The 26922-nt window shown below is 43.7% G+C and overlaps 1 protein-coding gene across 8 annotated transcripts in view; it reads right to left on the bottom strand.

The window, feature by feature from the left end:
- ACIN1 (apoptotic chromatin condensation inducer 1) overlaps positions 1-26922 on the bottom strand; it is a 37396-nt gene that overhangs the window by 7647 nt on the left and 2827 nt on the right. For 5 of the 8 annotated variants that reach the window (XM_003260633.4, XM_003260635.4, XM_030802590.1 and 2 more), the window contains exons 3-9: positions 24652-24763; positions 24111-24230; positions 15780-15868; positions 13275-14540; positions 12548-12766; positions 11878-11993; positions 3263-3404 (exon numbers count right to left, since the gene is read on the bottom strand). In XM_003260633.4, coding sequence (XP_003260681.2) covers positions 3263-3404; positions 11878-11993; positions 12548-12766; positions 13275-14540; positions 15780-15868; positions 24111-24230; positions 24652-24763 — 2064 coding nt within the window. Of the gene's footprint in view, positions 1-3262; positions 3405-4883; positions 7183-11877; positions 11994-12547; positions 12767-13274; positions 14541-15779; positions 15869-24110; positions 24231-24651; positions 24764-26922 lie in introns of those variants that run through there. The other 3 variants (XM_003260634.4, XM_030802592.1, XM_003260636.4) reach the window with 3 other exon arrangements.

Genomic DNA, 26922 nt, shown 5'->3' with positions numbered 1-26922 from the left:
AAAAAATAAAACTAAACATCAGAGCAGGGAAAGTCATCTACTCCGTATCACACCTGTGTATTAGCTTAACCAGAAATAAGCTGGAAGAGGAGTTCCGTAGCCTCTCAGCCCCTTAAAGATGTTGGTCATGCCCTCTCTTTCACTGTCTGAGTCGAGAGGACACCAAGCCAAACAAACTGTGCCCCAAACTGGGTCATCTAGTTCTCCCGGGTCCTTCCTTGCTAACTCGAGGAAACAAGGAAAACCAACTTTGGATGGCAACTTCAACAAGGTAACCCTCCTTTCTTCAATGGCCAGACTGATGCCCACTGACAATGGCTTTGAGATGCCTGGACAGCAGACTGTCATGTCAAGACTGCCCAGACCCCCACCACGCTGTGGAAAAGGGCAGCACAGACCCACTGGAGATGAGGCTCTTGAGCCAAGTGCTAGCAAAAAGAACTCAGAGGTGTCTTTGGTAAAGGAAGGTTTTTATGAAGGGCAGATCGTCCCCAAGGAGATCCTTAGACTTTCCAGCCACTGCAGGGAGCGCCAGCAGAGTCTGTTTCCTCTCCAACCAGGGCTCCAGCCTTAGGGGCTCTGCCAAAGACCAGAAGACATCTTTGGGACAAGTTTCTACCCCAAACACTCAGTGGGTGAACGACGAAAGACTATGGAGAGAGCGGGGGAGAAAAAAAGCAAGAGAGAAAAAGGGAATAGAGTATTTTTAAATGTAGGTGCTTATTTCTGGAAAAACTAAGACCACTCTACCACTCTTCTAAAGGGTAGGGCAGAAACCTCGTGAAGAAATCCCTTTCCCATCCACCCCCGCCCGCAGCCCCGTTTGTGTCGTCTAACCAAGTCTCCTTGGTCTCTGTTAAGGGCCAGCCTGACCCCTAGCTGGGCCGCTCTCGATGGGTAAGTTAGTGAGGAAAACAAAACAAAAAAAAAGGTCTTAATTAAAACAGGAAAAACATGAACCAAATAAATAAATAAAAGAAATCAGAAAAAATAAAGATATAGAAAAAAATAAAATAAAATATTAAAAAAAAGAAGAAGAAAATAAAGAAGAAAATAAACTAGGAATATGACAAATGTTCCAGGTACCATCTCACACCTGGGATCTTCAGTTCAGCCAATCGCACCTCACTGTGTACTGTATCTAGTCAACCGCCGGTCCAATCAGAATGAGCCCTCCCTGCTAGGCGCTGTGCAATTGGTGGGGGGTTGGGTTGGCAAAAAAGGTGGGCGCACGGCGTGGTAGTCAGCACGGCACTGCCAGAGTCCTCCCAGGGGCGCAGGGGGGGCGGGAGGGAAACGTGTGGGGGGACGCTGCCCAGTTTCCATGATGTCAAGACAGTTCACTGGCGGTGGCCAGGCTCAGCAAGGGATAGAGGGGGGAAAGGGGCAGAGACATCAGTCCTGGCCCTGTAGGGACATCATCTTGCAGTCCCTGATGAGATGGCCTGTAAGTAGCAGGAATGATCCTTGCCTTTTATCGTGAGAGGCAGGCAGGACCCTATGTCCACCAGTGGCAAGCTGCAGCAATAACACCACCCAATACTTGGAATCCAGGTGATGACTCCAGAGTCCCTTTCTCCTCTGCCTGTAACTGGGGAGGGGGTCCTCTCACCGAGTGGGATCATGGAGCCTCTGATGAAGGTAGCCTGGGGGTAGTAGGTGAATATCCCCAGGACCTGGCACACATTCAGCAGCAAGGTCAGAATACTTCTCTTCGGAGAGTTGTGGCTGGCATCTCCTCAGGGACTCCAGCTGAGACAGTGGTTCCAGTCAGGTGGATGAAATGAGTCCCTGCCTCCAGGGATGGAGGAGAAGTTGGAGCAACCAACATGCTGCCCTTCACCATGGACAACAGGGACCAAAGGAAAGTCCATCTGATGAGCAAGTGGTGACACATGGGCTGGGCTGTCATCAGCATTAAATCCCCGGGGGCTCAGACCCTAGACTCCTCTGCATGGTTCCTAGTCGTCACAGCTTAAGTAGAGGGTCCCACTCAGTGTTTTACAGCATGGCACTGCGATCACAAACTTTAGGAGGTCTTGGTGCCCTAGATGGGGATCCCAACAGTCTGTAGCAAACAAGGCAACCCACAGTCCTCAAAAGGGCAAGGGCATGTGGGCAGGCGCCCCAGCACTGGCACAAGCTCTTCTTGGGGTGTCCCAAATAGGGAGATGATGCAAGTCCACCCCTTTCCAAATGTTTTTTGCTTGCTCAATACAAGTCTCTCCAGAACAGTGTTCTTCTTGGCCCCCTGATGTAAGCAAGACAGGGAGGCAAAAGGGGGCCCATCACAGGAGCCCATATACATGCCCCCCTCTGGCCAAGACACCTGGATAGCAGACTTGGCTCTGATTGGGCAGCTCAGTAGCAGCGGGTGGGTCCAGAGGAAGAGGCGGCATCAGCGATTGGCCAGTTGGGCAGGGTTATATTTTACGGGCGGATTACCGTACATGAGGTACTTGGACAAAGTTTTACGGGGAAGAAGGACCTTGTAATAAATAATATTCTGCACATCAAATCACTTTCACCGGCCCCCACCCCCGCAACACACACCAGAAAAAGGCTACACACACAACAGTCCCTCCCACCTTGTTACCCCTCTCCTAAACCCAGCTCATTCTTTCTCAATTACTTTAAGAGCCAAGAAGACCTCGCTGGCTCTGATGGGGGAAGCCCCCTGAATTGGGTGCAGGACACAAGATAACATATGCCAAAAAAGGAGGTAGAGGGGTCACAGGTAACTGAGAAGGGGCCTTCTGGATCACAAGTGCTGGCTTCTAAGTAGCTACATCTCTGCAGTGAGACCACTGGGGGGCAGAGGAGGAACAAAAATTTCTCAGCATGGCTGGTCTGGTGAGAACCACCAATGTCCACTAGATGGCGTTGGGCTCCATCAGGCTTTTAAAAAGGAGGGAAAGCTAAAGGAGTTACCACCAGGAGAAGCTTGGGAAGACAGCAGAAAAAGCTGAACATAAATCTTAGATAAAGGGCCATTATCAGACTTTCCAGTTAGTTACAAACGTCTAGAGTCTGGGCACTACTTCCCCAACAAGGAAAGGAAAATGAATGAGCCCTGTCCCCATCACAAGGGGTCTCCCTTGCTAAACCAGCGAATTCTCCCTTGGCCCTATTCTGATCCAAGTCCCTGCCTCAGCCCTCCTTAAAGTTAACCCACTGTGTAAGAGGGATCACTAGAGTGGTCTACTCTTTCCCCTAGGTCCATTCCTGCCCATCCGCCCCAACAGGTGGCTTGGATGTTTACCTCTTTCTTCTCCTCATCTTCAACACTGCCCTCCGGGCGGTCATCATTGCTGACTTGGTCTGCAATAGGCATGGGAGGTTCTGGAACATCATTTTCAGGTCTGTTTTCACTTGTGTCCATGGTCACTTCCTCCTTCTCCTCACTGACAGGAGGGGGGAATGGTGGGGGGGGGGGGCAGAAAAGAACCAAGGGGAAGAGAGAGCAAGATGTTAGTTACTGGGTCAGGAAACCCTCCTGCCTCATCACTTGGGTGGGATTAGGAGGGCTGCTTTTCTGATCAAGGTTAGAGACCTTGTCCCAGTGGGAAAAGTGGGAAATAGATTTTCCTTGGGGAAAGAGCATGGATCACAGCAACCACATCCACCCATTGCCCAGATGAGTTAAAGTTGTCATTTGTGGGGTTAGGACTCCAACTATTCTCAGGTAATAACTCACCAGAGTACTCTTAGATGAAAGGAGAAAAACCCTCCTCTGAAAATAGTCCCACAAAAGTGACTGTCATTTGCCCACAACCCTGTGGCCTCCGTCTCCCTGGCCAAAGGCACCTTTATATGGCAAAATTGCATGAGAAACGAAGGGAAGCCCGATTCCCTTAAAAAGACAAGAAAGAATGGCCACAGCTTTGGCAAAAAAGCCTGACCTGTGTTTAATCAACTGCTTAATAAGTAAAGGCCTGCTGATCCTCAGGATCTGGAGACGCCAGCATGGAGAAAATGGTGGGGGTGGGGGTGGGAGCTGCAGGGAAGAAGCAGGCCTGGTGAAGGTTCAAGCTTCAAGGACCCTCTCTCATTCAAAAGGAAAAATTAAAACTGGTGAATTGAATATGAGAGCTCAGAGAAGATTAGGGCCACTTTTACCTGCTCAGAGGTGTAGAAACTGTTCCTACATTCGGCTTTCACCCAGTTTCTCCCACTCCCTCATTCCAACTTCCAAGAGATAAAGACAGCAGGCCTCCTAGTCAGGACACACCCTCCCCCACACAGGCAGCTTCCCCCACGAACACCAAACCCACTCTCCCACTCTTAATCTCACAAGTTAGCTCCCATTTCAGGCAAAGAATCCCAGAGATTCACTTCAGATAAACTATCTTTCCACCTTTGTTTTCTGTTTTCATCCCCAACTTCTATCTCAAATCTCACCCCCTCTACCACCCAAACACCAAGCAAAAAAAATCAAATCAAGATGATCAGAGGCCTACGGCTCAGGAGAGGGGAAACCAAGCCTCCCAGGCCGATAACCACCACCAGAAAAGTCAGCATTCCCAACAGGCTAACTGACACTCAGAGGTCAGAAGAACCTCCCTAGAGCAGTCAAGGAGGGATGCACTAGGGGGTTAGGGGGAGGGGAAAATCGGAACTGTGCCCCCAGCTAACAGGCCCCCACAGAAACACGAGATTGAGCTGCTTACATCGAGAAAAGGCTTATACAAAAAAAATATCTATTTCCCATACAGAAAGGGCAAGTGGGGCCAATTAGAAACTGGGCAGGAAGGACAAAGGGGGAAAGCAGAATGACTGAAAACCAAAACGAAAGGCGGAGTGAAAGCCATGAGGAAGAGAAGGAAGATGAAGGGAGCTAGAGCGGTGGGGAAAAGGCATACATGGAAATGTGAAGCTCTCACCCTTCTTTGCTTTCTGATAACATGATTTTTTTTCTCCCCCTGGAAGTGCTGTTTATCCCTTTCTGGAATGGAAGAAATAACAAAAACCAAACAAAAAAAATCCTAAAAAAAATAAAGAAAAAAAAACACACCTTCCTTGTCCCAAGATCCCACCACCTCCTCCCCAGCCACCCGATCCAGAGAGAGAAAATTGAGATGTAGCAACCGGGGATCCAAAAAATGGTAAATGGAAGGGGAGGTGGTGGTGGTGCGGGGAGGCTAAAACAGATCTGGCTTTTAAGAGATAAGCGTTAAGTCCTCACGGCAAACCCCGAGTTCGGCTGGATTGGTCTCTCTGGAGAAGGAGGAAGAGGGCCAGGCTGCTGGTAGTGGCTGGCTCTATTGTATTGGCGGAGCGGCAGCGATCAGCCGGAGACATGCAGGGGAGCCATCTTGCCACTTACCCAGCAGCCTGTGTGTGCGGATGGGGGAGGGCCTTGCTGCAGCAGGGGAGGGGAAAGAAAAGAGGGAGGGAGCTGAGTGAGCAAGGTTCTTATCCTTTGGCAGGCCACAGGGAGCTGACTGCTGGCTCCAGAGGCCTGGCCTTCTTTTCTCAGGTTACAGCAGCTACAGAGGCTTAACCCCCCAGGGCTGGAGTGCTCCCTCCTGGTCTTCCCAGGGGGCAGAGGAGGGGGCTGGGTGGAGGACATGTAAAGTTACAGCTGCTTGATTGGAAGATTCTAGAGAATAGAAGGCAGGCAAACAGTAGAGGTGGGAGTGAAAAAGGATTAAATAAGAATGATAAAGCCAAAGTTGAAAAGTGATTAAAGAAGGATGGTAATGAAAGCTGGATAGAGGGTGGGGCATGAGCAATATTTTATGTGTCTACCATACTCTATCCAGTAATCTAGGCATGGAACACTGAAACCAGACCAACCAGTCAGATGCTGCAGGTAGGGAGGTGGGATGGGAATTGTCACTATCCAATCACTACAGTAACTGGCGGCTCACCCCGGCAATGACCACGTGTTACTACTCCAGCATGTCCTTTTTCCCAGGGATGGTAGAGGGAAGTGGATAGCAGGGAGAGTTCTTTTTTCAATTACCAGTAGAAGGGGGGCAGGGTTGGTGTCTCTGAAGAGATGACAGACAACTTTGTTTTATAGAGTCTTTAATAAGGTCACCCTGCCCCAGGGTCCACTGGGGCCAGAAAAAGAAAAGGATAAACAGGGCAAGGGGACCTTGGGTGGCTGAAGCTTGAAGGCCACTTCTTGAAGCAAGGGCTCCAAGGTGAGGATCTGAAGTAGATAAGACAGTGAAGTGAGAGTGCTGCTATATGGGGCGGGGGAGATGAGCTGGGCAGAAAGCTGGGAACTAAGCAGAAAATATTAATCATGAGAATCCTCACTAGACCAAAGTGGGAAACAGATGCTAATAATTCAAAAAGTGCTCAGTAGATACTCAAAATGCTTATTTGTTGACTGCAGAGATGTTCCTTTTGTATCCTAGTGGCAGCAGAAGTTTACACTAAGATAAACTTCTGAGAACCAAAGCTCAGTGTCTCGTGTAACATTTGAGCTTTTAGCTAGGAATGAAATTTTCTCCCCGCTGCTTAAAATCTTACACTTACAATGCCAACTGCATGCTAAAGTGGCCATATTTATACATTACTTTAAATGTTTCCTTTCACATAGTGGTCCCTGTTTGCTCAGGATAAGAGTGAAGACTTTGGAGTCAGACCGGCTAGCCCCACTCTGTTAAAAGTTGTGTGATAGTAGGCAAGTTCCTGGTTCTGTATATCTGTTTTGTAATCTGCAAAGTGGGCATAGTGACAATACCTATTTCATAGAACAGTGTAGTAAGTGTTAGCTCTTAAGAGTCTGGCTTGGAGGATGCCCCAAGTGAAGGTACAGACACATGTAAAATACATGCACACTTAACAGGCCATTATCTCAGCTGATGCCACCTCTGGGGGTTTGAGTTTCCTCAAAAGAGTAGACTGCTTGTTCTCTGAGGCAAAGCCATTCAGTGATTGGCATGACAGGTTTTCAGCAATGCCCTTATCACTCTGTATAATAACTGCTACTTTACCTGCCCCCCGTCTCTACCCTGCATAATTCCTCAAGGGTAGGGATTGTATCTCTAGGCCCCTAGCCCAGGGTCTAACACAAAGTAATGTTCCCTATTTCTGAATTAAGGTGTCATTGTGGGTACCAAGTGGACACTTACTAAATGCTTGCTAACCTAAAAGTTTTCTTATTGAAAAAAAAATTTTTTGGCTGGGCATGGTGGCTCACGCCTGTAATCCCAGCACTTTGGGAGGCTGAGGTGGGCGGATCACCAGCCTGACCAACATGGAAGAAACCCTGTCTCTACTAAAAACACAAAATTGGCTGGGCGTGGCGGCGCATGCCTGTAATCCCAGCTACTCGGGAGGCTGAGGCAGGAGAATCGCTTGAACCCAGGATGCAGGGGTTGTGGTGAGCCGAGATCGTGCCATTGCACTCCAGCCTGGGCAACAAGAGCAAAATTCCATCTCAAAAAAAAGAAAAACTTTTTTTAATAGAATCCCCATAAAGAATGTTACACCACAGAAAATGTTACCTTCAGCCATCCTCAAATAAAATGCTCCATTTATCCACTGTCCTAAAATACTCTCAGCTGCTAATATGCCTCTCCAGAAGTGGCTGATTTTGAGAGATTTTGTTATCGAAAATTCCTTTTTTTTTTTTTTGAGACGGAGTCTCACTCTGTCGCCCAGGCTGGAGTGCAGTGGCACAATCTCAGCTCACTGCAAGCTCCGCCTCCCGGGTTCACGCCATTCTCCTGCCTCAGCCTCCTGAGTAGCTGGGACTACAGGCACGCGCCACTACACCTGGCTAATTTTTTGTATTTTTAGTAGAGACGGGGTTTCACTGTGTCAGCCAGGATGGTCTCTATCCCCTGACCTCGTGATCCGCCCGCCTCCGCCTCCCAAAGTGCTGGGATTACAGGCGTGAGCCACCATGCCCGGCTGAAAATTTCTGTTTTCAAGAATAAGAATCTTACCATGTTCTCCTTTACCCTCTTAAGACACAAGAGGCGTGTGTTTTCTATTTTCCCATGATCAATTCTGTGGGACCCAACAATTCTGAACATTTTATTTTCAGACAATAATGAGGGCCGGGCGTGGTGGCTCACGCCTGTGAATACCAACACTTTGGGAAACTGAGGCAGGAGGACTGCCTGAGGCCAGGAGTTTGAGACCAGCCTGGCCAACATGGTGAAACCCCATCTCTATTAAAAATACAAAAATTAGCAGGGTGTGGCAGCCGTGTCTATAGTCCCAGCCACTCAGGAGGCTGAGGCATGATAATTGCTTGAACCCAGGAGGTGGAGGTTGCAGTGAGCAGAGATCGGGCCACTGCACTCCAGCCTGGGTGGCAGAGTGAGACTCTGTTTCAAAAAAAAAAAAAAAAAAAGATAAAGAAGAATCCTTGAAACTGTCCCCAAAATGGACTCTATCTACTTGCAGGACTAGTACCAAAGCCTTGTTAACCATGTGTCAGAGCCCAACATAGCTTAACAGTCTGTGGAATTGCAAGAATAAGCAGTGGGGATATCTACCCATAATTAAACAGTACACAAAGAAGCCCAGAAGAAAAGGATACGACTACTTGGAGGCTAATAATATCACATTACAATTCATATGTGAATATGAGATTCAGAGAAGCTAATGGAAAAGGAAATTCCTATAGGCATATATGTTGAAATTTTAGTTATTATAGAAAATTCATGAGGAGCTGAAAAACTGACGCGAAAATTTAATAAGAAACAGTGGGACTAGATACCCTCAGAAGCATACTGGTCCCAAGATAACCAAGAACAGCATGATTTTGGGGTATATGTCCTTAGATAATTTCTCAGTGGAGCAAACTCTATTGATGACAACAAATTCTGCTTTTTCATGCATCATTTGGGATATTGGCATTGTATGTCCCCCGGGGAATATCAATTACACCGTCATATTGGCTTAAAGAAGCATTACCTTCCTCCTACACAGGCAGAAAGACAAACATGCATTGTACCAAGAGCCTAAAACTGCTATTGCCTGCTAGGTCTGTGCATACAGGAAGGTTGTATCTACAGAAATCCAGGTCTGAATTAACTACAGCTGAATGATACAGCTGCCCACACAAACAAATCCCCTTTCCTTTCTTCCCACTTTTTTTTTTTAAGTAAAAAGAGAATACCATTATTTTCTGCTATATGGGAACATTTTTGTTACACCCATAGAAGACAGAAGACCAGAGTTTTGAACAGGGTTCAACTGAAAGAGGACTGAGGACCCACAAATTCCTGCTCCAAGCAATGAAAAAGACACCTTACCTCATAAATTAAGAATTCCTCAGGCACAATCAGAATCAGAATGGATTTAACCAAACACAGCAAAAAAGTCAGTCAATCTCTTCCAAGTGGTGACAGGTCCTTGAAGTCTAATTGTTTTTTTTTTTTTTAACACTTTACTGCTCTGTTTTTTAAAGTCATATGACTTCTTGTTGAGACAGACAGAAAAACCAAGGTTAAGCCATAAATGGTCTTTTCCTTTTTTTTTTTTTTTTTTTTGAGACGGAGTTTCGCTCTTGTTGCCCAGGCTGGAGTGCAATGGCGTGATCTCAGCTCACCGCAACTTCTGCCTCCCGGGTTCAGGCGATTCTCCTGTCTCAGCCTCCTGAGCAGCTGGGATTACAGGCATGCACACCACGCCCAGCTAATTTTGTATTTTTAGTAGAGACGGGGTTTCACCATGTTGGTCAGGCTGGTCTCGAATTCCTGACCTCAGGTGATCCACCTGCCTTGGCCTCCCAAAGTGTTGCGATTACAGGCATGAGTCACCACGCCTGGCCATGCCATAAATGGTCTTTTCCATTTAGCATTGTTGATTCCGCTTTCAAAATTGGCCAGGGCTCTAGAGGGCTGCCAGGCTGCACACTTAACACTCTGGAGGGGTGAGAGACCAGGAAGGGTGTTGTTAATCAGTTGTGGTAGGGCCTCCAGAAATGTATGCAACCTTCTCAAAGATTTATTTACCAGATCTAATGCCTATGGGTTTAGGCCTCTAGGCATGCCATTTTGTTAGGATGTTGAACAAACCATGTGGCAGGCAGGTAGAAGGAAAGCAGGTACGAGTGATGTGTGTGAACTGCTCCTCAGTGAAGACTGCAGTTCCCTTCTATACACTACTCCACTGAAGCGGGCCTAGGCAACAATGGACAATCTAAGTATTTGCCCAAGATGCCACTTGCCTATCATCTTATTAGAATCAATGTGACTAAATTATCTCAGTCATAAAATGAAGATCAAAACCACCTTTACCTGGAGTGGGGGGACAGGAAACTCTATGACTCCAAGCTTCATGTGCCCTGGAATTGCATGGGAATGTCCAGAAAAAAAGCTGCTTCAAAACAAAATAAAATGCCTTTCTGTTGCTAGGATCTCATAAACCCACAGAATTTTAAGGCTAGCAAAGAGCTTTTCAGAAAATCACTTTCTTCCCAAGGTGCATCGGAAGCAGTTCCTCAGGCCCGATTAGTAGCAGGCTGTCAATACCCACTTCAAAACTGCCATTTCACAAAGGACATGCTTTTGTAAAATGGAATGTAAAATGTACCTCCATGGAATTGGGAGGAGAGGGGCAGGTATTATGTCTGGTTGAGGGATATGGAAGAGAAAATGTCACCCCATTTCCTCATCGATGATGTAGCTGGGGAATCCTGAATACCTTCCAGAATCCGCTGAGTTTTCACTTTATGGTCCTAGAAGAAAAACCCTTTTCCAAAGGATAATGTACCCATTCCAGAAGGGAAAAACAAAAAAATTTCAAAGGAAGTAGAGTGAACTTTTGGCTGCCAAACAAAAAATGTTAACAGCCACAAGATGGCAGCAGAGGTAAGACTATATACCCCCAGTAAGGGTATACCCCCAGGTAAAAGCTATATAGTAAGGTCTATAAACTATCATTAAAGTCACAGGCAAATGAGATAAATCATGTCACCTGCCCACTACCCTCCAAAAGTCAGAGTTAAAGTACAGTTTGAAGCTCTCAGAAGAGTGTAAATTATTAGACAGTTACATATAGGGGAAAATCATACTGGTAGCATTAGTGTTAATATGGCATAAAAACAAGTATAGAATAACTTTAGGCTAACAGTCTACACAGGACATTCTACAAAGCAGTTCAGGGTTCCTAATGTCTAAAAGCTACGCAATCTTATTCCCATAAGGCTTCATTTTTTCATTTCCCATGAGACTTTGAAGCCAGGAATTCTGGCTCATTGGCTTCTTAATTTATAATACCTATCTCAGAAGAATGAATGACATACCTATTTAATTACAAATTTAACCTGATACGAGTATTTCTCTAGGACTTAATATAAAGATTTTAAAAACTCACATTAATTGTATAAATTTTAAGTTCAATCAAATGGTCTTAAGGGCCCAGGAACAAACTTCTGACTTGAAAGGAACTTCATAATTTGCTGTATTGCATGCTGTAAGAACTAGGATATCCTAGCAGAACTAGGATAGCTTAATGACAGGTAGTAACTAGGGAAAATGCACAAACTAAAAAATAGCACCCAGCTGTGCCTTCCTTTATTAAGACCCTCAATATCCTTTATTAAACTGGGTTCCTAGGTAAACGTGAGTTAAAGATTAAGATGCCCTGAGTCAATTCCCTTACATGGTTTTGAGTGTGGAAGCAGAAGCTTCTATTGCCTAAATCTTAAAGGAGTTGACTATTTTGGCTGGATGATCCCAGGTGAGTTTTCCTTGTGCCCTGATGACCACTTTTCAGGTTACCTTAAAGGTGGCAGCTCCCAACATAGTAACTGAAGTCTAGCCTTTGTCCAGATAAAACTCTGCCTTTATGTTTTAAAAGGAAACTAGGACTGCTTAGTCAAAGAACCCTAGGGAGCGAAGAACTATCGCACACTCATAGTTCCTTGTTACACCCCAGTCGAGATATATCACTTACACAGTGTGATGAATTCTTTCTGATTCTGGCAGATGAGAGGTCTGAGTCTCTGAGGTTTGGGGCTGTGTGGCAGCTGGTGGCTCTGCCTCTTCAGCTTCACACTTCTTTGGGCTCCCCTGTCAGGAGACAGCAAAAACAAACAGAGCAAAATACTTAAATCTGCTTGGTTCCTTTTCTTCTACCTGGAGCCTGAAAAAGGCAAGGCAGGACATACACAGTACCAGCTCCACACACAGCCCTCTGTACCTTTATTTCATTTTAGAATAAGGAATGGAACATGGCTTAAAAATAGGTACTTCAAGAATATTTATGCCAGTAATCATTTTATCAGAATTTTCAACTTTTTTCCTTTTCCTCAGTGATCCTTGTTCTGACAGAATTCTTTTTTGAGAGAACTGAGAAAAGGCTGACTTCCTTTTGGCAGATAAAAGGAGGAATTATGAGGAAGAATTGACCCTGGGGGCCCTGGAGATAACCCTGCTGCTCAGCCTCATGCAGGGAACTTCTACGAACCAGGGAGCTGGAAATGAGTGAAGCAGGATTAACAGGCATCCACTATATTTCTACTGAACCTTGTCCAGACTTAACTTTTTAGTTTTATAGCAAAGACAAGAGGAAAGATCTTGCTTAATCCTCCATCTCTGTGTAGGGAGGGGACACAATAGCCTACCCGCTCAGGCTGGAACCTCTGGGTCACATGCTTTTCAGCTGGTTCAGGCTGACTCAGACGCCTTGCTGGGACGGAGCATGAGGAGGTGGAAGTCCTCTCCTTTGGCTCACAGACCTGCAGTTGTGGCACTGGTGGAGTTGCAACCTCCTGACCAGAAGAGGGATCTTTGGTTTCAGTATAGCTGGTGCTGCTGTCCCTGGAGACTCCAGGGCTCAGAGACTAAAACAAAACGAAACACATAACAAGGAAAATTATTGTATATGGTATATATTCGGTAGATTGCTGAGGTTTCCAGTTTCCATGGACCAAATTTTATACTCTGGACCTTTTTGTCTGTGTTTACTCCCATTTTGTCTGCGTTTATTCCCATTTAGTGGTCTCCTTGACCACTTATTTAACAAATTAGTAAGTTTTAACTAGATGCTAGATCCTGGGACACACACGTAAAAGGGCATGCCCATACCCTCAAGAAGTTTCCATCTAGTGGAGGAGAGGAGTACGTAAATTCAACATTCTATCAAGGGACTCAAAATGAAAAAGAACCCCATTTCGGGAATCAATTAATTGAAAATTCGATTCTGAAATGAGGAGAAAGTAATCAGTGAAGGAGACTAAAGGAGGCTTTTCCTATTCCTTTCAGAAATCATGACAGGTTCTCCAGGGGCTGAAATGAAAACCACTGGAATATGACAGAACATTAATACATCCGGGATTCTCTCATACTCACTTTTCTGCTGTTGCTTGATGCTGAACGAGAACGTGAACGTGAACGTGACCTTGATCTGGACTCTGATGTTGATCTGGAGCCCATCTGGGGTCTACCACGAGGGTTGGCATGAGTACGTGCCTGGGCTACATCTCTCTGCTTGGATCTGAGCGGTGAATGAGACCGAGAACCTGAACTGTCAGGAGAGCGAGATCTTGATCTAGAACTGGAGGAGGAAGATGAGGAGGACCGGCTAGAGGATGAATCAGCTGACTGTTTCAATCTGTGGCTTGGGAGAAGGGTATGAGCTCTTCTGCCTTCCTTCTGTTCCAAAGATGGCTGTTTCAGACATTCTTCAGTGATTCCTTTGGCCAGTGCTAATTCCTCAATTTTTAGAGGGAGGGGCTGAGCAGATTTGTCTGACTCAGGTTCAAGATCCTTCTGGGCTGAGTAGTCAGCCAGTGTGCTTTTCTGAACCAGAGGCAGTATACTTTCCTCTGGCACTTTCTCTGCTGGAGATTCTGCTTTGGTGTCTGAAGGACTTGACAAAGGAGACAGGCCTCCTACCAACTGGACAGTATGCTGAGATACTAATAGCTCCCTGGTCTCAGCAACTGTATTAGGAGGAGATAACTGAATGAGGACAGGGGGGGCTGGGCCTTCCATGGGCTCTATTTCTTCTTCACTATGGAGTTGTGTATGAGGTGGTGGAGAAGATGCTTCCTTCGTAAGTAAAGGTGGAGGAGTCTCCTCCTCGTTGGCAGTTTGCTCTGGCTGCACTACAAGTGAGGCCTTCTTTAGATCTTCAGTCAGTCGAGGAGGGGAAGGAGACTTCGATTTTTCCTTTAAGCTTTGTGAAGATTTTATTTCTCTTTCTTCCTCCTCAAGGGGAGATGTTGTTTTCATTTCCTTCTCCTGCTGCTGTCTGGCCAGATGACTTTTTCTAGCCTCTTCCTGGGATCTTGTAACTCTGCCTCCTCTCTCTAACACCTCCTGTTCCTGGGATCTTGTTTTGGGTCTCTCATCCATCATCTCCTCTGGTTTTATTCTAGGCATCTCTTCCCCTTCTTCCTTAAACTCTTTCAGGATTGGTGCCTCCCTAGATTTTTGTCCCTCATCATCATCTTCCTCTTCTTCATCATCTTCTTCCTCCTCCTCCTCCTCCTCTTCTTCCTCCTCTGTTTTCAAATTTCGATCTGCTCTGACCCTTAGGTTTCTGGAAGGTGTTTCTTGATCCTCTTCCTCCTCAGCAGGCTGGCTGCCCTCAGAGAGTTTAGCTGCTCTTGCCTGAAAGAACAGATACACAATGGCTCCAAATGTATTTGCTCACAATCAACAGAGGAGAGAAAGTATCTAATGAAGACACCCCCAGGAAGGAGAAATTCAATGATATATACTTTCAGCAACAGAAACAGGAGAGACAGGAGACAATCATGACTAACATGGCCCTTACGGGAATCAAAATAGAGTGACCAAAAGAAATACAATGAAGCTACTTCTATGTAGTTTATTTATTTTTTTTTTTAATTTTTTTTTTTGAGACGGAGTCTCGCTCTGTCGCCCAGGCTGGAGTGCAGTGGCGCAATCTCGGCTCACTGCAAGCTCCGCCTCCCAGGTTCACGCCATTCTCCTGCTTCAGCCTCCGAGTAGCTGGGACTACAGGCACCCGCCACCACGCCCAGCCAATTTTTTGTATTTTTAGTAGAGACGGGGTTTCACTGTGGTCTCGATCTCCTGACCTCGTGACCTGCCCGCCTCGGCCTCCCAAAGTGCTGGGATTACAAGCGTGAGCCACCGCGACCGGCCTTGTAGTTTAAATTTTAGCTTCAAGCACCCTTTTTTTTTTTCAGTAAAATATTAGCAAAGCATCTAGAAAGTAAAAGGGTAGATAGAGGGCTGAGAAGAACTAACCTACTATCAATTAATACGATTATCTTTTTGTCATTTTGGTATATTTCTTTTTGTTCTTTCCTCTAATCATTTCCTTTGTACAGTCATAATTACACTACACATAACACTTTTGTATTCTGCCCACTTAGTGTTATATCATATAACCTTAAGGCTTTAATTGAATGGTTAATTATGTCATATCTTGTCTAACAATGTGCTTTAAGAATAGAGCAGCCTGCTAATTTTCAAATTTAAACTTTTAAAAAATATTCACTTAGAAATCTGAAAGGCAGAGCAGATCTAAATAAAAAGACAAAACGAACAACAAAAACATGACAAAGAGGAGAAGGAAGATAACTGCAAAGAAATCTAGAGGCCAGGCAGTGGCTCACGCCTGTAATCCCAACCCTTTGGGAGGCTGAGGTGGAAGGACTGCGTAAGCCTAGGAGGTCGAGGCTGTAGTGAGCTGTGATTGCGCCACTGCACTGCAGCCTAGGCGAGACAGCCAGACTCTGTCCCAAAAAAGAAAAACAAAACCCCTAAATGTAGAGACATACGAACTCGAAAAAAGTCTGAAGAAGAGAAGATATCCAAAGCATTACTAAAGAGGTGATCTTTAGGAGGTATCTGAGTTACCTGTCTGACCCTAGATGATCGTCTTTCTCCCTTCCTTGGTTTCTCATCATCAGAGTCACCTTTCTCTTCAGAAACTGAGGAGCTTTTTCCTATTGAATGAAAAAGAATCAAGTCAGATTCATGAAGTGAAGACTCATTAATGGCTTTTTAAAAATCAGGCTAATATCCAACCAATTATAGCATATGAGCCTATCAAGACATATCTGTATCGGTTTCTTTGACTTCTACACTAAAGAAAAGACTACAAAAAGCCCTAAGGTCAGGGTCTTATTGGTAATTCTTGGTGTGCACGTCTAGAATATTTTCAACGCCTCAAAGCCAATTCACATATTATAAATAACTCAAATAAATGTAAAATAATTTCCAGGGGCTTCAAACTGTCTAGCAGGATGTACAAATACAAAGTGTACTTATTTCTACAAAGTGTTCTTACTCTGAATAAAGTTTAAGCCTTCATTATGTTCTGTATCCATTTTTTTGGATTGCCTATTACTACTTTCTAATTTCAACCAAAATATTATGATTAAATATATGAATTTGCACAATAACAGACTCAAGAAATAAATACTTAGAGGAATGTTTTTCAGCACCCTAAAGTTCCTGAAATTACTTCAAGCCAACTGGATGGGGTTTCAGAATCAGGTCCTGTCTATTAGGTTTTATGTATTAGAACTCGAGATTTTTTTTTTTTTTTTCTGAGATGGAGTCTCACTCTGTCACCCAGGCTGGATGCAGTGGTGCAATCTTGCCTTACTGCGACCTCTGCCCCCGGCTTCAAACCAGTCTCATGCCTCAGCCTCCTGAGTAGCTGGGATTACAGGTGCCCACCACCATGCCTGGCTAATTTTTGTATTTTTAGTAGATATGGGGTTTCACCCTGTTGGACAGGCTGCTCTCAAACTCCTGACCTCAAGTATCTGCCCGCCTTGGCCTCCCAAAGTGCTGGGATTACAGGCATGAGCTCACGTTTTCCTTTTTTTTTTGAGACAGAGTTTTGCTCTTGTTGCCCAGGATGGAGTGCAATGGCATGATCTAGGCTCAAGACAACCTCCACCTCCCGGGTTCAAGCGATTGTCCTGCTTCCGCCTACTGGACAGCTGGGACTGCAGGCGCACGCCACCATACCTTGCTAATTTTGGTATTTTTTACAGAGACGGGGTTTCATCATGTTGCCTAGGCTGGTTCGAACTCCTGGGCTCAAGCAATCCACCCGCGTTGGCCTCCCAAAGTTCTGGAATTACAGGCGTGAGCCACCGCACCTGGACTAGGTAAGGTTGTTTTTTTTTTGTTTTTAAGAAAAAAAAAGTTCTATTAAAAGAAAGCTTGGAAACCACCAATCTAGGTTATCCTGAATAATAAATCTATGTAAAACTGAAAGAAAGTTTCACTCAAATTCCATGAAGGAAGGTAAGTGGGTAAATCACTTAAGTAATTTGGGTCTCAATATCTTTCTTTTTATACAGCGTTTTACTCTGTCACCCAGGCTGGAGTGCAGTGGCATGATCATGGCTCACTGCAGCCTCAGCCTCCAGGGCTCAAGTAATCCTCCCACCCCGGTCTTCCCAAAGTGCTGAGATTAAGGTCTAAACCACTGTGCCCGAGTCTCAAATGTCACAATTGAGAAAAAGGAGGGGCTGTATTAGATGATTTCTAAATCTCCTACCAGAATTAAGATCAACTAGGCGGCCAGGCACGGTGGCTCACGCCTGTAATCCCAGCACTTTGAGAGGTCGAGGCAGGGGGATCACGAGGTCAGGAGATCAAGACCATCCTGGCTAACATGGTGAAACCCCATCTCTACTAAAAATACAAAAAATTAGCCAGGCGTGGCGGCAGGCACCCGTAGTCCCAGCTACTCGGGAGGCTGAGGCAGGAGAATAGCGTGAACCTGGGAGGTGGAGCTTGCAGTGAGTCAAAATTGCACCACTGCACTCCAGCCTGGGCGACAGAGCGAGACTCCGTCTCAAAAAAAAAAAAAAAAAGGTCAACTATGTAGAGTAGCAATACTAATATCAATGAGAACTAGTTTAGAAAATAGCAGGAAGATAATTATATTCCAGATACTTAATCAGCTAGATTGGACTCAATGTTAATACAGTACAAAAGGTTTAAATGATCTACAAAACCATGTTGTATAGTAATAGTGCAAATAAAGCAGATGGTATGCAGCTCTAACCCAAGGTCTTCTCTCTTATTTCTTTTTTTTTTTTTTTTCTGAGATGGAGTCTTGCTCGTCACCCAGGCTGGAGTGCAATGGCATGATTTGGTTCACTGCAACCTCCACCTCCTGGGTTCAAGCAATTCTCCTGCCTCAGCCTCCTGAGTAACTGGGATTATAGGCGCCCGCCACCACACCTGGCTAACTTTTGTATTTTTAGTACAGATGGGGTTTTGCCATGTTGGCCAGGCTGGTCTCGAACTCCTGACCTCGTGATCCCCGCCCCCTCCCCCCGCTTGGCCTCCCAAAGTGCTGGGATTACAGGTTTAAGAGTTTTGCTCTTGTTGCCCAGGATGGAGTGCAATGGCATGATCTAGGCTCACTGCAACCTCTGCCTCCCGGGTGTAAGCCACAGTGCCCAGCCTTCTCTCTTATTTCTATATCCTTACAATCTAAAATGAACTAGGCGAATGCTTCTGTAATAATAATTAAAAAATCAAAATGAGGCTGGGCGCGGTGGCTCACACCTGTAATCCCAGCACTTTGAGGGGCTGAGGCGGGCAGATCACGAGATCAGGAGTTCGAGACTAGCCTGCCCAATAAGGTAAAACCTCATCTCTACTAAAAATACAAAAAAAAATTTTAGCTGGGCGTGGTGGCGCACGCCTGTAGTCCCAGCTACTCAGGGGGCTGAGGCAGAAGAATCGCTTGAACCTCGGAGGCAGAGGGTGTAGTGAGCCGAGATGGCGCTATTGCACTCCAGCCTGGGTGACAGAGCGAGACTCCATCTCAAAAAAAAAAAAAGAAAAAAAAAACCCAAAATGAAACTAATGAAATCAATTAGAAGACTACACATATTTTGTAAAACTTTACTTCATGATCATTTGATTAAAAGGACCTCTGAGTATATACCATTTCATATCTGGGTAAGTGAAGAAAGATTTGTGTTATGGTTGTTCATACAGGATATATGGTTAGAATATATAGGAATAGGCCAGACTCTTTAGCAAACATTTGAATATATCTGTAAGACAGTAGTGCAGTGAAATGAAACAATCATTTCATAATTCAGTGATCTGAAATAGGCTAAGTTATAAAATAAGTAAAACCAAAATAAAAAGTTTTCATAAATGTTAGGCAAAGTTCCTTCGCAAGTATCAGTGAAAGGAGCTGATTTATCTCACACACACCAAAAAAAAAAAAAAAAAAGCATGTGCAAGGTTGGTCAGAGATAAATGTGTTAAAGTCAAGGCTGGGTGCAGTGGCTCACGCCAGTAATCCCAGCACTTTGGGAGGCCAAGGCGGGCAGATCACGAGGTCAGGAGATTGAGACCATGGTGAAACCCCATCCCTACTAAAAATACAAAAAAAAAAAAAAAATTAGCCGGGCATGGTGGCAGGCGCCTGTAGTCCCCGCTACTCGGGAGGCTGAGGCAGAAGAATGGTGTGAACCCGGAAGGCAGAGCTTGCAGTGAGCAGAGATCGCACCACTGCACTCCAGCCTGGGCGACAGAGCAAGACTCCATCTCAAAAACAACAACAACAACAACAAAAAAACAAGAAAGTCAAATAACTGAGTTGCAATTTTAAAATTAGTATGTACAAGCAAAACAGCTTCTTTACCTACCTACTGTGAATTATATGCTATTTATTGAATTATAATGTTATTTTTGATACTGTAAAACTGCAGTGATAGGATTTCTGGATGATTACTCCTCTGGAAGAACTCATAGTAAGTCATCAAAGAGATCTGGAGAAATGAGCAGGGCTGTTCAGAAAGTTCTGGTCATCACTGTTTTGCAATAAAAGCAGAAACTGGAGGGGCCTCAGACATGAAACAAGAAATTAGTCAGCAATGCAAAATATAAAGAGATGAGGAATCTCTAATTCCTTGGAAAGAGCTAATGTGATGCAGACAAACTTCTGAAAAAGGTGATACCTTCTATTATAAAAACATGGCCACACTGAATGTCTTAGGCCAGATGTTAGTAACACGTGTAGACAGTGAGCGCTTTAGCTAAGGGTGGAGCTGATAACTGATAACAGGCTAATAAATACATTTCAGGATTCAAAAAACAAGTTAGGGTAAATATTAGATTTCCAAGAGTCCAAAGCCAGAAGTCTTCACAGAAGGGAAAAGGCAGTTGCTAGACAATGCAGGATATATTAAAGTGCAGAATGTTTAAGGGTTATAGAGGAAATAGTTCTTCATCCTAGAAAACAAATTCCTGGGCAGGATTTGTGGGACCAAAGTAAGGTAGCCAGAGATTGAAGAAAAGCCTGTGGCTAAAAGGTAACCTTAGGTGTGAATAAGAAGCAGGAATGAAGAGAATACAGACCTGGAAACAATGCCAAACCTAAATCTGACTCATGTTAGACCTGTAAGTAAGTTACCTAGCATTTCTCTAGAATTTCAGCATCCAGGTTTTAATATGGAGAAAAAGGAATGAGGGGCATACTCTATAAGCCAAAGGCTGGCTAAAATCACCTTTGTTAAAGAATCAATATTCTGATTATCCATTTTAAAATGTATTTTCCTAGTCTGAGCTCTTTTTGAAAAAATTAAGGACAGTAAGAATTTCTGTACACACAGTCATGATATAGAAGGAAATTCAGACAATTTATGACTATGGTAGGTGGATAATGAGTCCCAACACCTTAGAAATATCTGAAGAAAGTGATGGAGACGTAAGAGGGAAGTCAGATAGGATTTTATAAATCAATTATTTCTTTGAGACAGGGTTTCACTCTGTTGTCTGCCACCTTGACCACTAGGGCCCAAGCAATCTTCCCACCTCAGCCTCCCGAGTAGCTGGGACCATAGGCATGTGCCATCACAGTCAGCTAATGTTTTCTATTTTTTTGTACAGATAGGACTCACTATGTTGCTGAGGCCAATCTCCTGGGAGATCCTCCCACCTCAGCCTCCCAAAGTGCTAGGATTACAGGTGTGAGACACCACACCTGGACAAACCAATTCTTCCTTCCTATTTGGGATTTTGCCAATAGCATATAAATAGGAGGATGCTGGAATATAAACCAAAGATCCTGATAAATTATAACACTGAAAAACTCTTCCTTCAGTTAGTCATTCATAAGATGAATTGGTCAACAGAACCACGCAGGGACTTTTTAAAAAATGTAGAGTCCCAGGACTCCCATTCCTTGAGATTCTTTGGGTAGGGGCCAGGAATCCATATTCTTAAACATAGTAATATTAAAACAAATAAAAAATCTCCCGCAGGTGCCAGTAGCGTTTAGAAAAATGTTAGTAGGAAACTTAATCAAAATTTGTTATTCAAGAGAGAACCCCAAAACATTCAAAGCCAACAAATAAGCTGCCATTGCAATGGCATACTGGCATATGGCAGACTGAGATTCCACACCTGGAAGAACCTGATTTCTGGGCAAACACTAGGGTTAATGCTGATTCAACTAAGCACTGATAGAACTCCAAACGGCCACTCCGTTCAGGACCTTAACTAAATTTTGTACCACATCTATAATGGGATTCTTATCTAAGCCAAGATCAGAGGTAGGAAAATTTATGGCATAAAGGACACTGAAGAGCATTTACGGCAATTATGAGCAGTACTCTACAATTTACTACATTCATACTTTCCAATTTATTTTTCACCTTTTTATTTTTTTAACCTCTGGGTTATTTTTTTTCTCCATCAATTACTAGCCATGGGCAGGGTCTTACTGATGACATAAAGCACTGAAAAGACTGGCTACCCTTACTCTAAATCTTTGCTTTTGAAATCTATTTCAGAAATCATTTCTCTTTTTCATTTCAAATTATATTAAGAACTGACAGCCTCTCTTTTTAAAGAGAGGTCCTTATCAAATCATGGTCCTATTAAGAATTTTCAATGGTTCCCCCATTACCTATAGAACTAAAAAAAAAACCCTCATACTTATTGGCCTGGCATTTAAAGCCCTCTGTATATCACCCTCTTCTACCTTTTAAATTGTTTTGCTGACTATTCTTGAATGTGAAATACTCTACTCTGGCTAGATTAGTCTACTACCTCTCCTTTAAAAATACCATATTCATTCCTACCTCTCTGCCTTTGTTCCTTCCTAAAAATATCTTCTTGTATCCTCTCTGCCAAACCATTTCTAAGGCTCAGCTCAAATCCTGTATCTCCGTATAAGGCTTTCTCTAATCACTGTAGTCCTCAGAGCTCTTCCACTCTTTTGTCTGTATCATTGTCACATACTATCTTCTGTTGTTCGATTTATGTGTAATTGTTCTCTCTTCCTAACAGACTTTATGCTGTGCTAACTCCCAACATACTCTCACACAGAGATATGTATGCAGTAGGAATTCAATAAATATATATTTTTAGTTTTATGTGAGAAGAAATACTGACAATTTTAGAAGAGATTTCTCTTTCCTCTTGGCTTTAAAATCAGGGGGGAAAGGGTGCAGGGAGCAAAGTGGATCAGCTGAGGGTCTACTATTCTCATATTTCAGGAGAAAAGAGGTCCCTAAGGAACTCAATAATTCCAAAGTATTGGCCAGTATTTTCTTACTAAAAGATTTCTAAAAATGTCTTTCTGGGTCTAAGACTAGGACCAAGAAAAACAGGGACTGAGTAAAACAGGACCTTAAAACTAGACTCGAAGGCTATTTTCTCTAGCCTTTTGGAAAATCTCTTTCCCACCATTAAATATCTCCTAAAAAATCTATTTCCATGAAGAGTCTATCGCTGCTCTCAGCCTTTTAACTAAAATCAAGCGTAGTCCATGAAGGAATTCTATATTAATCAGAAGAGCTGGAAACTTCCATACATCCTAAAAACACTGATTACGGTGGATTCCGCACCTCCCTCAACATTACTAATTATTCAAAATACTTGTTAAGTTACACATTGGTTTAATGTATCTACTAACAATCCACATGTCTTATATACATATTAAGTATCCCTTTTCCAAAATGCTTGGGATCACAAGTGTTTTAGATTTTGGATTTTTGAATATTTGCATTATACTTTCTGATTCAGCATCCCTAATCTGAAAACCCAAAATCTGAAATGCTCTCATGAGCATTTCCTTTGAGTGTCATGTGAATGCTCAGAAAGTTTTGGGTCTTTGGATTAGGCATGCTCAACCTGTACATGCTCTCCTCAAAGTATACTGACTTAAGACAGGTAGTTCCCAAAAGACAAAGGCTATATTTATAGACTTTTGCTTGAGATATTATGCAAAATTGGGTGCTTATTATGATTATATATATTTTTTGAGACACAGTCTCGCTCTATTGTCCAGGCTGAAGTGCAATGGTGCAATCTTGGCTCACTGCAACCTCTGCCTCCCGGGTTCAAGCGATTCTCCTGCCTTAGCCTCCCGAGTCACTGGGATTACAGGTGCCTGCCACCATACCCGGCTAATTTTTATATTTTTAGTAGGGACAGGGTTTTGCCATGGCTTTTTCACGGTTTTTCCAGGCTGGTCTGGCACTCCTGACCTCAGGTGATCCGTCTGCCTCGGCCTCCCAAAGTGCTGGGATCAGAGGCGTGAGCGACTGCACACAGCATGGGTGCTTAATATTTTCTATAATGTGAAGAAATTAATTAATCTTGCCTGAACCAATCCCATATACTAGGTTAGAGCTCCCTATTATAATATGCTCACATAATACTCTGCGTTGCCTTGCACAGTAGCCAATACAACTGTAACTAATGTCCATCTCCTCACTAGACTAAGTTTCTTGGGGCTGAGACTTGTTTCTTTCTTTACTATATTCCTAGTGCCTACCATGTGCCTGGTATACAGCAAGTACACAATGAAAATTTGTTGATTAAACCACAGCAGATACCCAATTCGAGAGGGTGACTGAATGTGTTAACACGTAATATACACAATTGGTGAAGAGATGAAAAAGAGTTGACTGTTGCCAAATTCAGAGGTAGAAGACTTGAAGAGGTACAGATGAGAAGAAAAATCACACTGCTTCGTAAAACACTGAGAAGGTAACACAATATATGGGTGAAAGCAGACTTCAAAAAGGCTATATTTTCCATGAGAAACAGATGTCAAATATTAATGTCACAGAATTTCCCTGGGACTTTCATGGAGGCTTAGCATGAAAGGAGGTGTAACTACCTCCCCCCACCAACTACGCAGGATTGACAAAACAGCGCAGTGGGGAGGGAGATACGTACTGGGCGAATGTCTGCTGAGCTCCAGCTCTGGTCTCTCCAGGCTGCTCTGAAAGTCAGGAGGCAGCAGGGAAGCCACTCCCTCAGGATGGATCATCTCGTCCTCCGACTCAGCTGAAGCTTCTGCAAAGTACAGATCGGGTCGGGACAGGGAGGGAGTGAAGGACTCAGCATGTAGGAATATGTAGAGGAGTGAAGGAGGTCAGGCAAAGTCACAGATACAGAGTTACATACCAAAAAGAGCACCGTATACAAAGAAAAAAACTCCCTGGGATTCAGCTCTACTTCATCTAAATGGTAGCTTAATTTACTTATAACTCTTCCTGTTGGCAGGAATCCTCTTCTAACAAGACAGTCAAATTAAGTGTCCTCTTCCCTGACAAAAGTAAATAGTAAATCACTTGGCTTCATGGGCTATGAAAGCAAGTAAGTAGCAGTCTCAGCCTCACTTATTTCTGAAATTGTCTAGTCACACAGGCCTATCTACTTGGTGACAGGGATAAGAATGACGAACTCCTTGTTAAAAGTGACAATCTGGGCTTACCTTCAAGTTCTGCAGCTTCTCGAGCTTCCCGTTCCAGACGCTGCCTAAGTAGCTCCTGCTGCTTTTCCAGATACTGTTTTATGAAACTGTTCTGGCTCATTTCCTCACCAATCTGCGTAGAGGAAATGAAAAAAGAGGGTCTAGGAAAACAAACCAGGAGAATGCAAAGAACAACATTCCATGGAGCAAAGGTCCACTCCTTATAGTTGGACCCACGAAAGATAACTAAAATGTTGGAAGGCTTTTTTTTAAGTCAGTTCTATATTGAAGAACAGAATAGCCTTGAGTCACAAAAAAAAAAAAAGGGCAAAAAGAAGATAATTTTTTTGTTTTAAATTTTTTGTTTTAAATATTCAGTTCCCAAAGAGTGATACTGGTATACAAATTACTTTTATTTTTATTTTTTGAGACAGAGTTTCACTCTGTTGCCCAGGTTGGAGTGCAGTGGCGTGGCCTTGGCTCACTGCAACCTCTGCCTTCTGGCTTCAAATGATTCTCCTGCCTCAGCCTCCTGAGTAGCTAGGATTACAGGTGTGCACCACCACACTTGGCCAATTTTTATTTTTAGTAGAGACGGGGTGTCACTATGTTGATCAGACTGGTCTCAAAACTCCTGACCTCAAGTGATCCACCTGCCTCAGCCTCCCAAAGTGCTGGCATTACATGCGTGAGCCACCGTGCCCAGCCACAAATAACCTTAAATTAAAATTCCTGTAATTATACCTCTTAGGCTAAATTCCTAGATTACGTGGAACATTATCTAAAGGGTAATCTAAAATTTCCTTTTGGTAGTATCAAGACTGAAACATGGTGGCTCACATCTGTAATCCCAGTACTTTGGGAGGCTGAAGTGAGAAGACTGCTTGAGCTCAGGAGTTCAAGACCAGTCTCAGCAACATAGCGAAACCCGTCTCTACTAAAAATACAAAAAGCTGGGCATATTGTGGTGTGAGTTTGTCATCCTGGCTACTCAGGAGGTGGTGGATGCAGTAAGCCGAGATTGTGCCACTGCACTCCAGCCTGGGTTAAAGAGCAAGACTCCATCTCAAGAAAAAAAAAAAAAAAAGCCAGTTCCTCCAAAAGATCAATCGTTACCTATCCAAGAAACATTTTTTTTTTTTTTTTTTTTTTGAGACGGAGTATCACTTTGTCACCCAGGCTGGAGAGCAATGGCGTGATCTCGGCTTGCTGCAACCTCCGCCTCCTGGGTTCAAGACATTCTCCTGCCTCAGTCTCCTGAGTAGCTGGGATTACAGACATGTGCCACTACACCCGGCTCATTTCTGCATTTTTAGTATAGATGGGGTTTTGCCATGTTGGCCAGGCTGGTCTCAAACTTCTGACCTCAGGTGATCCACCCACCTTGGCCTCCCAAAGTGCTGGCATTACAGGCGTGAGCCACAATGCCCGGCCTCATATCCAGGAAACATGTTATCAAACATCTCCAAAATTCAAGTATAGTATTTAAAAGTATGAAATCAAGAGACTAAGAAAAGGGATATCCATTCAGCACTTAGACAAAGTTATAACTCCATTTTGTCTGGGTGAAAGGAAATCCTTGGTAACAGGAGCTTATGCCTTTTCCTATTTTTTTTTTCTGTAATACAGATTCCCAAGTTGCTCTTCTGACCTCCAGCTTTCTCTTCACAAGTTCTCCTCCCTAGAACCTTCTTGCTTAGTAAGTCCTATTTAGAACTGAAAAAGCAAAAAACCTGAATACTTTCTATGTTATTAGTCATGTTTCCTAAACATAGTAAATGTTTATTTTCACCTGAAGCAGAAATGAGTCTCTTGGCACTCAATGGACATTGCTGAAGGGTGGGTTGCATGTGTATTACAGAATAGGCATGTTTGCTGCACAACCCCTGTGTTAATAAAAGCAAAGCTTCAAAGACTAAAATGCAATGGGTAAAAGGAATACAATTAAGCTGATTAACTATGCAGTTTCTTATGCTTGTTAAAGTACTTAATTGAACCTCTGAAAGCTGGCTAGATTATGATACTTACAGCTTAATGAGGTGATAACAAGGGAGTAGGAGGGCTCTCTTGTTTTCCACAGTATCCTGAGACTTCATCTAGTACTGATGCTGCACACCGTTGCTTTAACAAAGACTTGGATTTTTCCTTTAAGTATATGACACATTATAATGAGGGGATTTTTAAAAGCTGAAAGAAACTTTAAGAGACTGTGCAGCCTAATGATTTCTGGATTTTAACTGTGGAATAATTTAAAAATCTTATGCAGAAACTCAATAGTTAAAGCAGATAAAC

This window comes from Nomascus leucogenys, chromosome 22a (genome assembly GCF_006542625.1).
Source record: "Nomascus leucogenys isolate Asia chromosome 22a, Asia_NLE_v1, whole genome shotgun sequence".
Classification (NCBI taxonomy): domain Eukaryota; kingdom Metazoa; phylum Chordata; class Mammalia; order Primates; family Hylobatidae; genus Nomascus; species Nomascus leucogenys.
This window is presented reverse-complemented; position numbering and strand designations above follow the sequence as displayed.